At 40.9% G+C, this 14,987-nt stretch overlaps 1 protein-coding gene and 1 long non-coding RNA gene across 2 annotated transcripts; one reads left to right on the top strand and one right to left on the bottom strand.

The window, feature by feature from the left end:
* Positions 1–2,322: 2,322 nt before the first annotated feature.
* Positions 2,323–14,656, bottom strand: LOC106566108 (ATP-dependent RNA helicase DDX19A). The gene is made up of 12 exons (XM_014133959.2): positions 14,406–14,656; positions 13,799–13,838; positions 13,462–13,599; positions 12,369–12,504; positions 12,033–12,125; positions 11,585–11,687; positions 10,389–10,503; positions 10,043–10,220; positions 9,725–9,962; positions 5,671–5,833; positions 5,146–5,337; positions 2,323–4,890 (listed from the first exon to the last, which is right to left on the bottom strand). The coding sequence occupies exons 1-12, from the start codon at positions 14,460–14,462 to the stop codon at positions 4,829–4,831; spliced, it is 1,515 nt and encodes a 504-aa protein (XP_013989434.1). The 5' UTR covers positions 14,463–14,656; the 3' UTR covers positions 2,323–4,828.
* LOC123725569 (uncharacterized) lies at positions 11,183–11,500 on the top strand. The gene is made up of 2 exons (XR_006758097.1): positions 11,183–11,352; positions 11,411–11,500. It is a non-coding gene; the product is annotated as an uncharacterized lncRNA (long non-coding RNA).
* Positions 14,657–14,987: the final 331 nt, after the last annotated feature.

The following is a 14,987-nucleotide window of genomic DNA, read 5'->3' as shown; positions in this document are numbered from 1 at the left end:
ATCTTTTTCACTTTCATTTCACTTGCATTTAACACAGTACGATTGAATGTTGATGTGCTGAACAAGTATGATGCTTGATCAAGTATGATGTATACAGCGCATTTGACTCTGGGGATGCTCTCAAGCCTAAACGGTCCCCTAAATGGATATAACTGGTTTTGTACAATCTCTTTAATAAATTGTAATCATTTCTTACTTTATAAAAGTTTTAAACCTCTTTCAGAGAAGTTATTGTTTGGCTGTAGATTGTGCACAGCGCCTTCGCTCCAACAGTTTGCAAAGGAAGGAGGAATCGGATATATATATATATATATATATATATAGTTGTATATATATATATATATATATATAGTTGTGAAAACCATATATATATATATATGGTACCACAACTATGGTTGAGTGATCATGGAGGAATGGGATATATATATCACACACACACTATCGGTCAAAAGTTTTAGAACACCTACTCATTAAAGGGTTTTTCTTTATTTTTACTATTTTCTACATTGTAGAATAATAGTGAAGACATCAGAACTATGAAATGACACATATGGAATCATGTAATAACCAAAAAAGTGTCCAACAAATCAAAATATATGTTATATTTGAGATTCTTTAAATAGCTACCCTTTGCCTTGATGACAGCTTTGCACACTCTTGGCATTCTCTCAACCAGCTTCATGAGGTAGTCACCTGGAAAGCATTTCAATTAACAGGTGTGCCTTCTTAAAATTTAATTTGTGGAATTTCTTTCCTTCTTAATGCATTTGAGCCAATCAGTTGTGTTGTGACAAGGTGGGGGGGTATACAGAAGATAGCTATATTTGGTAAAAGACCAAGTCCATATTATGGCAAGAACAGCTCAAATAAGCAAAGAGAAACGACAGTCCACCATTACTTTAAGACATGAAGGTCAGTCAATACGTAACATTTCAAGAACTTTGAAAGTTTCTTCAAGTGCAGTCGCAAAAACCATCAAGCGCTATGATGAAACTGGCCCTCTTGAGGACCGCCACAGGAATGGAAGACCCAGAGTTACCTCTGCTGCAGAGGATAAGTTCATTAGAGTTTCCAGCCTAAGAAATTGCAGCCCAAATAAATGCTTCACAGAGTTCAAGTTACAGACACATCTCAACATCAACTGTTCAGTGGAGACTGCATGAATCATGCCTTCATGGTCCAATTGCTGCAAAGAAACCACTACTAAAGGACACCAATAAGAAGAAGAGACTTGCTTGGGCCAAGAAATACGAGCAATGGACATTAGACTGGTGGAAATCTGTCCTTTGGTCTGGAGTCCAAATTTGAGATTTTTGGTTCTAACCGCTGTGTCTTTGTGAGAAGCAGAGTAGGTGAACGGATGATCTCCGCATATATATTTCCCACCGTAAAGCATGGAGGAGGTGGTGTTATCATGTGGGGGTGCTTTGCCGGTGACACTGTCAGTGATTTATTTAGTATTCAAGGTAAACTTAACCAGCATGGCTACCACAGCATTCTGCAGCGATATGCCATCCAATCTGGTTTGGGCTTAGTGGTACTATCATTTGTGTGACCCAACACACCTCCAGGTTGTATAAGGGCTATTTGACCAAGAAGGAGAGTAATGGTGCTGCATCAGATGACCTGGCCTCCACAATCACCCGACCTCAATCCAATTGAGATGGTTTGGGATGAGTCGGACCAAAGAGTGAAGGAAAAGCAACCAACAAGTGCTAAGCATATGTGGGAACTCTTTCAAAACTGGTGGAAAAGCATTCCAGGTGAAGCTGGTTGAGAGAATGCCAAGCGTGTGCAAAGCTGTCAAGGCAAAGGGTGGATCCTTTTAAGAATCTCAAACATAAAATCTATTTTGATTTGTTTAACATTTTTTTGGTTACTACATGATTCCATATGTGTTATTTCATAGTATTGATGTCTCCACTATTATTCTACAATGTAGAAAATAGTAAAAATAAAGAAAAACCCTTGAATGAGTAGGTGTCCAAACTTTTGAATGGTACAGTACATGGACCCCAACCACAGTTGAGTGATTAAGGAGAAAGTCAAGTTAAGCTGTGAGGCTGCCGTCTCGTTCTCTCTGCTGCGTCTCTGATAACACCCACATCAGCTGTACTTATAGCTTGTTGTGTCTATCTACAACACTCAGTAGGATACATATCATCTCTCTGTATGTGACCAGAAGGAAAAAAAGCTAACAACGCCTTGACACATTTTGATGGCAGAAATGTTTCTGGAAAGTCTCATCATTCATCCACACACACACACACACACACAAAGTGTAGATGAAGACATACTAATAACCAACCCTAACTTTAAATCTTGATTTAACGTTTTATTAATAATTGGGGAAATTGGTAACTTGTTTTTTGTTGTTGACCAAAACAACAGTTTGGTAGGAGTGTTGTGTACAGACTGGTAAATAGTGGGCCAACTCAACAAAGTGCACTCAGAACACTCATAAATAGACATTCAAATCTAACTGCATATATACACATTTCCCTGACCAAGAGAACAATAACATGTTATTCAATTTAACATCAGTGATTCTCAAAAAATTGGCTGCATTTTCCCCATTCAATAACATACACCCAGATATTCACTATGACTTGCTAAGAAAAGTCCCAGAAACAGTGAGCTAACAGAACTGAACAGTTAAATGTTCATTGAACCGTTCTGAACAGTTAACAGAACAGTAGAAAGTGAGGTTCTGTAGAGGATCGACTCTGATTGACCAAACACAACTCCAGCCTCATTCAAATCAAACAGTGACCATGTCATTATATCAAGGACACCTCTGAAAGTTCTCCAAATACAGGTCGTTTTGAAAAGTCACCCGTTAATGTTAATTCACTATAATGCAGAGAAGCTATCGGTGTATCAACATTTCAGTTGGTAAGGAATGCTTTTAGGTGTCTATAAATCAATCATTCAGCCACACTTTTCATTCAAATTTCTTTGGCCTAATGTAGCAAGTACTGTATATACAAGTTTTTATTTGTATCTGTCTGTCCCTGCATCCCAGTTCTTAATAAACACAGGTGGTTTCTCAGACACAAATCAAGCCTAATGTTGGACTATAAAGCAAACTCAATGGAGAATCTCAATTGAAAATGCTTTTAAGTACAGGTTTAGGCTGAATCTGTGGCTGTTAAACTGTCCCACAGTGAGTCTTATAGGCATCTTTAGTCACATTAGCATTTCGCTTCAAATCACACATTCTACACTCAGGGTGAGCTGGTCATATGTCAAATATGACATTTCAAGTCATAACTCAGAATATTGAGCCAATAATATCGTTGAAAATACATTTCAATATTTTACAGAAAATGCACTTGAGCAAGGCATTGTTGGGTAATTCAGTCTCAAGGTTGTTTTTCCATATTTTTTGCAGCCCCTCGCAATCGTATTGAGTTGATGACATTTTACTAAATGTCTATTAAAGCAGCCTCCATTTTGGTATTTGTTTCATTATTGACGTAGTCCCAAAACATTTTGCATGTCAGCAATCAAGTTAAGATGTATAAATATCCAAATACATAAATACAGCAAGTATGACACAAAATGGTTCATACTGGCTGTATTTATGTATATCTTGAAAACTTCATTGCTGACATATTTTGGGACTACATTATCAATGGACTAATGAAACAACTACCAAAAGATACATTTTTGGGTGGAGTTTTCAATTAAAACACAATGGTGTGACCAGAAAGTCAAACTTCTCCCTCTGGATTCTGAGATGGGGACATCAGTGAGTGTGTGTTAATAAAAATCAGACCAACAGTTAACATCTTGACAGGTGAGTCTCCAGGTACATGGTCAATCAGTTATGAACGATAACATACCTAACAATGACAACAGTTCCACTGCGAGATGATTTAAAGGAACAATGTATCGAGGTCTGTGTTGTTTTGTAATCGATAAAAAAAATAAAACATTGAGGTTGAGATGATGCATGGTCGGATGTCTAAATTACACATTTTTATATCGTTTAATTTACCTGTACTTTATTGGTCAAAACATGTAGTAAAAGTTACGTTCTCTCCATATCCCCTTTTGCTATTTGGCATTTTGAGGGAAAATCCTGAAAACAAACTAATCGGATGTTATGCGACTTGAACACTGCACTACTGTAGTGGCACGCAGAAAGATTGATACAAGTTTGCATGAACCCCTAAACATCTCAAAGTAACTATGATTTTTAAAAACAAAGACTGCTCAAAACAATACATCTATTTCACTCTTTGTACTACTTATCAGAATTCTTGTATTCATTGCAAAACATTCACAAATGATAACTAAAATTTTAAAAGTATTCAGCTTATTTTCCTAATTATGCTCTATTCTCTCCTTGAGATTTCATTCAGGGACTGGGTTAAACAAAAATATCTTTATATAAAATGAGAGGGCTTGTTTCCATTCCACCAAAATAACTGCATAAACAGGGAAGATACTGGCAGTAGTAACATTTGACTTGCATAATTTAAAAAATGTTTTTCATAAGCCATTGCGCTCTAAGCCTACCACCATGACAGCATTACAATGCACATATTACAAATGAAAAATGTTAGCTAATATTATAAACTTTATTCATTAAGAAGTACAAAGAGTGAAACGGGAACGTTTCAGAGACTTATAAAAACATGAAAGATTAGACATTTACCCACATGTAAACATTATAGCTGTGTTTGTGGCTTTGCTCTTCTCTCCAACGCTATATTTTATAAAATGAAAGACTATGATAACAGTCCGAGGGGCGGGGTGGGTCTGGGAGAAGCAGGAAGAGGGAGGGGGACTAGAGCAGTCATGTGGTTCTGAAGTCTTTTCAGCCTGCGATTTTCTCTATCTCATCCAGATCATCTGTGTCCAGCTTCTCGATCTTCTTATCTATGGATGATTAGTGAGGATAAAGGTCATTGTTAAGACTGTCACACTGTTGGGGACGGTTTTTCGGACATGATTTAGCCTAGTCCTGGACCAAAAAGCAAGCGCAAAGAAGAATCTCCATGGAAAGTGCTTTTCTAGTCCATACTAGGCTTGATCCTTGTCCGGGAAAACAGACCTGGAAATCATTTGGGAGAGGTAGCTAATTTTATTTGAAAGGTCAATAAATAAATGATTTATTCAGACATCCTGACTTACTGAAGTGATCCTGGATCTTGTTTAGGACGTTCATGCTGAACCTGCTGTCCACCATGTTGATGGCCAATCCCCGCTTCCCAAAACGACCCGTGCGGCCAATCCGATGCAGGTACGTCTCGTTGTCCGGGTTACCGTCTCTGTCCACCGGCAGGTCAAAGTTTATCACCACGGAAACCTGCTCCACGTCAATACCTGGAGGGAGAGTCAAATGGTCAGATTATAATAGGTAGATGGACAGACCAAACATAAAATTAGTCTTCAACATATCCAATAATTACCCAGGTGAAGAATACTAAAAATAACTCAATGAAGACCAGTGTATTAATGTAATGTCATCAGTCTACATCCATGTGAAGAAGAGTTGAACAGTTACTTTTGCATCACGAGCTAAAAAGGGCCCTCTCCTTCATTTGAAACTCCTCAAGGATCAACAGCTATACCATTAATAAACAGGATCAAAACCATCTGGAAACTTTACAGACTGGGCCTTTAAATAAACACCAATAGTTTGATTGGTTGAGTTACCTCTGGCACAGACGTTGGTGGTGACCAGGACCTTCTCCTTTCCGTCTCGGAAGCGGTCGATGACAGCAGCTCTCTGCTCCACCTGCATCTCCCCACTGAGCAGCGCCACCTGGTGGCCCTCCCGGGACAGCTCACCTGCCAACCACCCCGCCGTTTTCCTGGTCTGAGCGGGAAAGAGAGACAAGAGGGGTAAAGTACACGGAGAGAAACACCACATCCCAAATCCACCCCCTAGCCAGTGGAAACGTCTCCCGTAGGCCCTAGTGTAGATCGGAGAGGATTAAATAGGTATCAGGCATCATGGTAACAGCTTCCCATCATGTCATGCTGCTAACATCCATTAATATTATCAGATTTAACTCTTCACAGCTGGGAATTAAACATTTCCTCAACACTTATCTGTGACTAAGTAACACAGTGTGCACTCGCTGATCTACAAATCACCTTACCAACCAACTTACTCACTATCCCATTACCTTACATACCAACCAACTTACTCCCTATCCCATTACCTCACATACCAACCAACTTACTATCCCATTACCTTACATACCAACCAACTTACTCACTATCCCATTACCTTACATACCAACCAACTTACTCACTATCCCATTACCTTACATACCAACCAACTTACTCACTATCCCATTACCTCACATACCAACCAACTCACTATCCCATTACCTTACATACCAACCAACTTACTCACTATCCCATTACCTTACATACCAACCAACTTACTCACTATCCCATTACCTCACAGACCAACCAACTTACTCACTATCCCATTACCTCACATACCAACCAACTTACTCCCTATCCCATTACCTCACATACCAACCAACTTACTCCCTATCCCATTACCTCACATACCAACCAACTTACTCACTATCCCATTACCTTACATACCAACCAACTTACTCACTATCCCATTACCTTACATACCAACCAACTTACTCACTATCCCATTACCTCACATACCAACCAACTTACTCACTATCCCATTACCTTACATACCAACCAACTTACTCACTATCCCATTACCTTACATACCAACCAACTTACTCACTATCCCATTACCTTACATACCAACCAACTTACTCACTATCCCATTACCTTACATACCAACCAACTTACTCACTATCCCATTACCTCACATACCAACCAACTTACTCACTATCCCATTACCTTACATACCAACCAACTTACTCACTATCCCATTACCTTACATACCAACCAACTTACTCACTATCCCATTACCTCACATACCAACCAACTTACTCACTATCCCATTACCTCACATACCAACCAACTTACTCACTATCCCATTACCTCACATACCAACCAACTTACTCACTATCCCATTACCTTACATACCAACCAACTTACTCACTATCCCATTACCTCACATACCAACCAACTTACTCACTATCCCATTACCTTACATACCAACCAACTTACTCACTATCCCATTACCTTACATACCAACCAACTTACTCACTATCCCATTACCTCACAGACCAACCAACTTACTCACTATCCCATTACCTCACATACCAACCAACTTACTCCCTATCCCATTACCTCACATACCAACCAACTTACTCCCTATCCCATTACCTCACATACCAACCAACTTACTCACTATCCCATTACCTTACATACCAACCAACTTACTCACTATCCCATTACCTTACATACCAACCAACTTACTCACTATCCCATTACCTCACATACCAACCAACTTACTCACTATCCCATTACCTTACATACCAACCAACTTACTCACTATCCCATTACCTTACATACCAACCAACTTACTCACTATCCCATTACCTTACATACCAACCAACTTACTCACTATCCCATTACCTCACATACCAACCAACTTACTCACTATCCCATTACCTCACATACCAACCAACTTACTCACTATCCCATTACCTCACATACCAACCAACTTACTCACTATCCCATTACCTCACATACCAACCAACTTACTCACTATCCCATTACCTCACATACCAACCAACTTACTCACTATCCCATTACCTCACATACCAACCAACTTACTCACTATCCCATTACCTCACATACCAACCAACTTACTCACTATCCCATTACCTTACATACCAACCAACTTACTCACTATCCCATTACCTTACATACCAACCAACTTACTCACTATCCCATTACCTTACATACCAACCAACTTACTCACTATCCCATTACCTTACATACCAACCAACTTACTCACTATCCCATTACCTTACATACCAACCAACTTACTCACTATCCCATTACCTTACATACCAACCAACTTACTCACTATCCCATTACCTTACATACCAACCAACTTACTCACTATCCCATTACCTTACATACCAACCAACTTACTCACTATCCCATTACCTTACATACCAACCAACTTACTCACTATCCCATTACCTTACATACCAACCAACTTACTCACTATCCCATTACCTCACATACCAACCAACTTACTCACTATCCCATTACCTCACATACCAACCAACTTACTCACTATCCCATTACCTCACATACCAACCAACTTACTCACTATCCCATTACCTTACATACCAACCAACTTACTCACTATCCCATTACCTTACATACCAACCAACTTACTCACTATCCCATTACCTTACATACCAACCAACTTACTCACTATCCCATTACCTCACATACCAACCAACTTACTCACTATCCCATTACCTCACATACCAACCAACTTACTCACTATCCCATTACCTTACATACCAACCAACTTACTCACTATCCCATTACCTTACATACCAACCAACTTACTCACTATCCCATTACCTTACATACCAACCAACTTACTCACTATCCCATTACCTTACATACCAACCAACTTACTCACTATCCCATTACCTTACATACCAACCAACTTACTCACTATCCCATTACCTTACATACCAACCAACTTACTCACTATCCCATTACCTTACATACCAACCAACTTACTCACTATCCCATTACCTTACATACCAACCAACTTACTCACTATCCCATTACCTCACATACCAACCAACTTACTCACTATCCCATTACCTCACATACCAACCAACTTACTCACTATCCCATTACCTCACATACCAACCAACTTACTCACTATCCCATTACCTTACATACCAACCAACTTACTCACTATCCCATTACCTTACATACCAACCAACTTACTCACTATCCCATTACCTTACATACCAACCAACTTACTCACTATCCCATTACCTTACATACCAACCAACTTACTCACTATCCCATTACCTTACATACCAACCAACTTACTCACTATCCCATTACCTTACATACCAACCAACTTACTCACTATCCCATTACCTTACATACCAACCAACTTACTCACTATCCCATTACCTTACATACCAACCAACTTACTCACTATCCCATTACCTCACATACCAACCAACTTACTCACTATCCCATTACCTCACATACCAACCAACTTACTCACTATCCCATTACCTTACATACCAACCAACTTACTCACTATCCCATTACCTTACATACCAACCAACTTACTCACTATCCCATTACCTTACATACCAACCAACTTACTCACTATCCCATTACCTTACATACCAACCAACTTACTCACTATCCCATTACCTTACATACCAACCAACTTACTCACTATCCCATTACCTTACATACCAACCAACTTACTCACTATCCCATTACCTTACATACCAACCAACTTACTCACTATCCCATTACCTTACATACCAACCAACTTACTCACTATCCCATTACCTTACATACCAACCAACTTACTCACTATCCCATTACCTTACATACCAACCAACTTACTCACTATCCCATTACCTTACATACCAACCAACTTACTCACTATCCCATTACCTTACATACCAACCAACTTACTCACTATCCCATTACCTCACAGACCAACCAACTTACTCATCATGTGATCAAGATAGCAAGGCGATGCGTATAATTGCCTCAAACACTTTGATTAAGTGGAATAACTCACATGACAGAAGATCATGGCCTGAGCAATGGTGATGGCCCCGTAGATGTTGCAGAGAGCCATGAACTTCTCCTCTTTGCTGTTACAGAGGACGTAGTACTGCTTGATGGTGTCCAGCGTCTCTTCCTCCCGTTTCAGCTTGATGATGTTGGGGTCTGGGACGATGCGCTGGGCAAAGTTCCACACCGTCTCCTCAAACGTGGCCGAGAACAGCAGCATCTGGCACTGTTTGGGTAACATCCTGAGAGGGAGAAAAGGGGTCAGTGTGGTGGGTGGGTTTTAGAACTTTATCCAACTTCCTGAAACACAGAGAGAGAAGACCTCTGAATGCGTATACTCTGGTCCTGATGACCCTGTGTAGCGATCATGACGTCAGCTTCGTCCAGGACAAAGACTTTGATCTTCTTGGGGTCGATGAACTTGAACTTCAGACACCAGTCCAGCATGGTGCCTGGCGTCCCTATCACCACCTGCTCCTGGAGCTGAGTACCTCTCTGCACTGGGGAGAGAAGAAGAGAGAATATTCCCCTTTTCACCACAGTTACAACAACTGCGGTGGATGATTAACCTGGTCAGCTCAGTGTGATAAGTCAGAGCAGTGTTTCTCACTCCATCTGAAATACAGTCAAATCAGTTGAGACTTTAAAAGGACTCCATAGGGACTTACGTTTGTTTCCTCTGATGGCGTAGACTAGTTTGACCTCTGAGTAGTGCTTCCCCATCTGCTCAATGACCTTCCCCGTCTGCAGGGCCAGCTCATAGGTAGGAGACACACAGAGAGCCTGGGACAGGAGAGAGAGGAAGGTGTTATATAGCTCATAGGTAGGAGACACAGAGAGCCTGGGAGAGGAGAGAGAGGAAGGTGTTATATAGCTCATAGGTAGGAGACACAGAGAGCCTGGGAGAGGAGAGAGAGGAAGGTGTTATATAGCTCATAGGTAGGAGACACAGAGAGCCTGGGAGAGGAGAGAGAGGAAGGTGTTATATAGCTCATAGGTAGGAGACACAGAGAGCCTGGGAGAGGAGAGAGAGAGGAAGGTGTTATATAGCTCATAGGTAGGAGACACAGAGAGCCTGGGAGAGGAGAGAGAGGAAGGTGTTATATAGCTCATAGGTAGGAGACACAGAGAGCCTGGGAGAGGAGAGAGAGGAAGGTGTTATATAGCTCATAGGTAGGAGACACAGAGAGCCTGGGACAGGAGAGAGAGGAAGGTGTTATATAGCTGTGTTTTAGCTCATAGGTAGGAGACACAGAGAGCCTGGGAGAGGAGAGAGAGGAAGGTGTTATATAGCTCATAGGTAGGAGACACAGAGAGCCTGGGAGAGGAGAGAGAGGAAGGTGTTATATAGCTCATAGGTAGGAGACACAGAGAGCCTGGGAGAGGAGAGAGAGGAAGGTGTTATATAGCTCATAGGTAGGAGACACACAGAGAGCCTGGGAGAGGAGAGAGAGGAAGGTGTTATATAGCTCATAGGTAGGAGACACAGAGAGCCTGGGAGAGGAGAGAGAGGAAGGTGTTATATAGCTCATAGGTAGGAGACACAGAGAGCCTGGGACAGGAGAGAGAGGAAGGTGTTATATAGCTCATAGGTAGGAGACACAGAGAGCCTGGGAGAGGAGAGAGAGGAAGGTGTTATATAGCTCATAGGTAGGAGACACAGAGAGCCTGGGAGAGGAGAGAGAGGAAGGTGTTATATAAAGGTAGTATTAACCATCTCACCTGCCGATTACCTAAACATGCCATTAGGCACAAAACATGCAGAGGTTCTACCTGGAACTGGTACAACAAAAAAAACAAGCAAGCAGACAGTGTACCCTAATGAAAGTGACCCTGAGAGGTCAAGGGTCAGGGTTCAACTCACCTGTGGGAACTTGTTGTTGGGATCAACATGACTGAGCATGGCCAGGACAAAGGCAGCAGTCTTCCCGGTCCCTGACTGAGACTGGGCTATCAGGTTCTGTGGGCTGGTAGCCACGAGAGCACAGGTCAGATCAACACACACAGTTCTGGTAAAACTGTTTAACGGCCAATCAGATCAATGGAACAGTTTGATATCAGTTTAAATGGAGAAGAGCAAGACCAGACAGAGGATGTTTGGTATTACAGAGAGGTCGACTCCACACAGCATTTCTTATGTCTATATGCCTTCTGTCCAAACAAAACTAATCATCTCTAGTCTGTCAACTAGTTTGGGATTCAGGGAATGAATATTAACTTGATACAAAAAGCTGAGAGATGTGTGTGACTGACTAAGAGGTATCAGGAGGTGTCTGGACTGAGCAACTGACTGAAGCTCTCTGTAAACTCACGGTTCAGCGAGCATCATGGGTAATGCGTTCTCTTGGATTTTGGAGGGTCGGTTGAAGCCCATGGCGTACACTCCCTGGAGCAGCTGAGGTTTACTGTGGGGACAGGGAGGGAAACAGGAGTATTTAGGGGACATTTCTTTTTATTCAAAACAGAGAAAGATATGGACACAAAGCCAGGGGCTCAGAGCACATTACATGTACCAACAGCAAAACAGATTCTGTTCAAAACTTTCATTTTAGTTCAACAACATTCATAACACCTTGTGCACTCTAACAGTTCATAGGCACCTCATAGACAGCGCTTAGAATTTATAGACAGGACATAGAGGAACTTACAGCCGTAGTTCCTCGAAGGATTTGACAGAGTAAAGCGGAGAGTTGGGATCCCTCTGTAGAACTTCTACTTGATTGGTTGTGTTCACTAGATTACTGCGTATCAACTTATTCAATAACGACTGTGCCGCCTTGTCATCTGAAAACAGTTACATTACATTTGTATTTATTATGGATCTCTATTAGCTGCTGCAAAAGCAGCAGCTACTCTTCCTGGGGTCCAGTAAAATTAAGGCAGTTTATACAATTTTAAAAACATTACAATACATTCACAGATTTCACAACACACTGTGTGCCCTCAGACCCCTACCACACATCTACAGTACTAAATCCATGTGTATGTATAGTGAGTATGTTATCGTGTGTGTGTGTGTGTGTGTGTGTGTTGCTTCACAGTCCCCGCTGTTCCATAAGGTGTTTTTTAATCTGTTTTTTAAATGTAATTTTACTGCTTGTGTCAGTTAATTGATGTGGAATAGAGTTCCATGTAGTCATGGCTCTATGTAGTACTTAAGTATATTTGATCAATTCCATTTACTTTTGATCCTTAAGTATATTTAAAACCAAATACTTTGACTTTTACTCAAGTAGTATTTTACTGGGTGACTTTCACTTGAGTCATTTACTATTAAGATATCTTTACTTTTGCTCAAGACAGACAATTTTGTACTGTTTCCACTGCTGTCATCCCATGTTGTATTGTTTCCACTGCTGTCATCCCATGTTGTATTGTTTGCATTGCCTGTCATCCCATGTTGTATTGTTTCCACTGCTGTCATCCCATGTTGTATTGTTTGCATTGCCTGTCATCCCATGTTGTATTGTTTGCATTGCCTGACATCCCATGTTGTATTGTTTGCATTGCCTGACATCCCATGTTGTATTGTTTGCATTGCCTGACATCCCATGTTGTATTGTTTGCATTGCCTGACATCCCATGTTGTATTGTTTGCATTGCCTGACATCCCATGTTGTATTGTTTGCATTGCCTGACATCCCATGTTGTATTGTTTGCATTGCCTGACATCCCATGTTGTATTGTTTGCATTGCCTGACATCCCATGTTGTATTGTTTGCATTGCCTGACAGTAAACACCTTTATCGTCCTCCTCTCCTGTTTTGTCTCCCTCTCCTCCTCCTGTCTTTGCAGGCGTTGTGGCGCTGGCTGCTGCTGTGTTTGTCGTAGTAGTAGTTGTTGTTGTTGTCGTCGCCGCCAATGCAGTGTTGGCAGTACCTGAGGGTATCATATGGTATTTGTTAGCTTGTGGTATCTCAGAACAAGTTGACACTTTTTTTCAATGAAACATTTTGTTTCCACCCAAACTAGTTAACAAGAATTGATTCACACATGTAAGTTCTAATCCTTCAGACCATGTGTTATGCTAAACCCCATAGCCTGTTTATAATAGGTAACATGGAGTAACTTCTCTTACCATTTTCCTCTGGCTTGTCTTTGATTTGTAGGCTACCAATCTAGGGAATATAAACAAACATAATATGGGTTTAGGATGTCCAGGAATGTCTTTAAACGGGTCATTTCAGGGCAAGGCATGTGCTGCACAAAGTGGAGGACGTGAACATGTTAGGATCTTCCTCCCTGGATAGATTACATTTCTTTACCACGTCGAAAGTCGTGACAAGAAATACATTAAATCGGGTTAACGAGATAGAATTGGATGTAACAGAAAACGTGGTGTCCTACAATGCAATGAAAACAATTCATAGTTAGCTGATCTGGCTAGGTTAGTAAAGTAACGTTAACTAGCTAACGTTTGATAACTTGACTAGTTAATTAGCTAGCTGCCGTTAGCCAAACTAGCTAGTTACAGTAGTCATTATGATGTAAACGGTAATACGGTCATGTATGTAATGTTAGATTGTAATATCGGTAAACTATTTAACGAGTTAACTAGGTCATTCATGTAATTTGCTATTTATTTGTTGTTGAACAGAATCCATAGTTAACGTTAACCAGCCGAAGCATAGGCCCAATGAGCCGACACACTTCGCCAAAGAGTAGTTCGGTAAGCTGGTGCTGACCGATTCGGCGGCGGCCTCCTGCTCGTCCACAGCCTGGGCCCAGGAGTCCGTTGACATGATGTCCGCTGTTATTAGGTCACTCTCTTATCTCACCAAACAGATAACTGAGCTAGGAACCCCAACAAAGTGTTTCCAAACTCTGAAAATAAACTAATATTACAATGGCGTGAAGAAATCGGCGACGGAGTTCACCAGTGCGTCCGTAAAAAAGGTCCGGGTGTAGAAATTGAGACAAGAGTAAAACCTTTCCTCCCAACTGGTGCAACAAAAGTGCATTCAAATATGCCGTATATGGATTAGCTAATTCTGTATAGTGCATTTAATCCACAAATAGCCTGCATGGATGAAATTATTGTTGTTTCGCAAATTTTCTTCCTGAGTATTGCAGATGGATAAAATAATTTATTTGCGGTAAAATATCAGCTTCTCACAATATGTATTTAGTACTTTACGCAGCCTCTAGATGGTGCCTTAAACATTCTGTCTTGATAACTGAAATAGGGGTTGCATTTAAGACGTTTTAGGGAACAGTTTTGCGACTACTTGCAGTAAAGACTACACCAGTATGAATCCATACCTATA

This window comes from Salmo salar, chromosome ssa12 (assembly GCF_905237065.1).
Source record: "Salmo salar chromosome ssa12, Ssal_v3.1, whole genome shotgun sequence".
Lineage (NCBI taxonomy): Eukaryota > Metazoa > Chordata > Actinopteri > Salmoniformes > Salmonidae > Salmo > Salmo salar.
Note: the sequence above shows the minus strand (reverse complement) of the source record. Positions and strands in the feature narration are given on the sequence as shown.

Coding starts and splice junctions, on each gene's coding strand:
- LOC106566108 (XM_014133959.2), bottom strand. CDS start 14,462: ATGTCAACGGACTCCTGGGCCCAGGCTGTGGACGAGCAGGAGGCCGCC. Junction 11,688..12,032: donor CCCATGATGCTCGCTGAACC/GTGAGTTTACAG, acceptor CGTGGCTACCAG/CCCACAGAACCTGATAGCCC. Junction 5,338..5,670: donor CACCAACGTCTGTGCCAGAG/GTAACTCAACCA, acceptor CTCTCCCTCCAG/GTATTGACGTGGAGCAGGTT.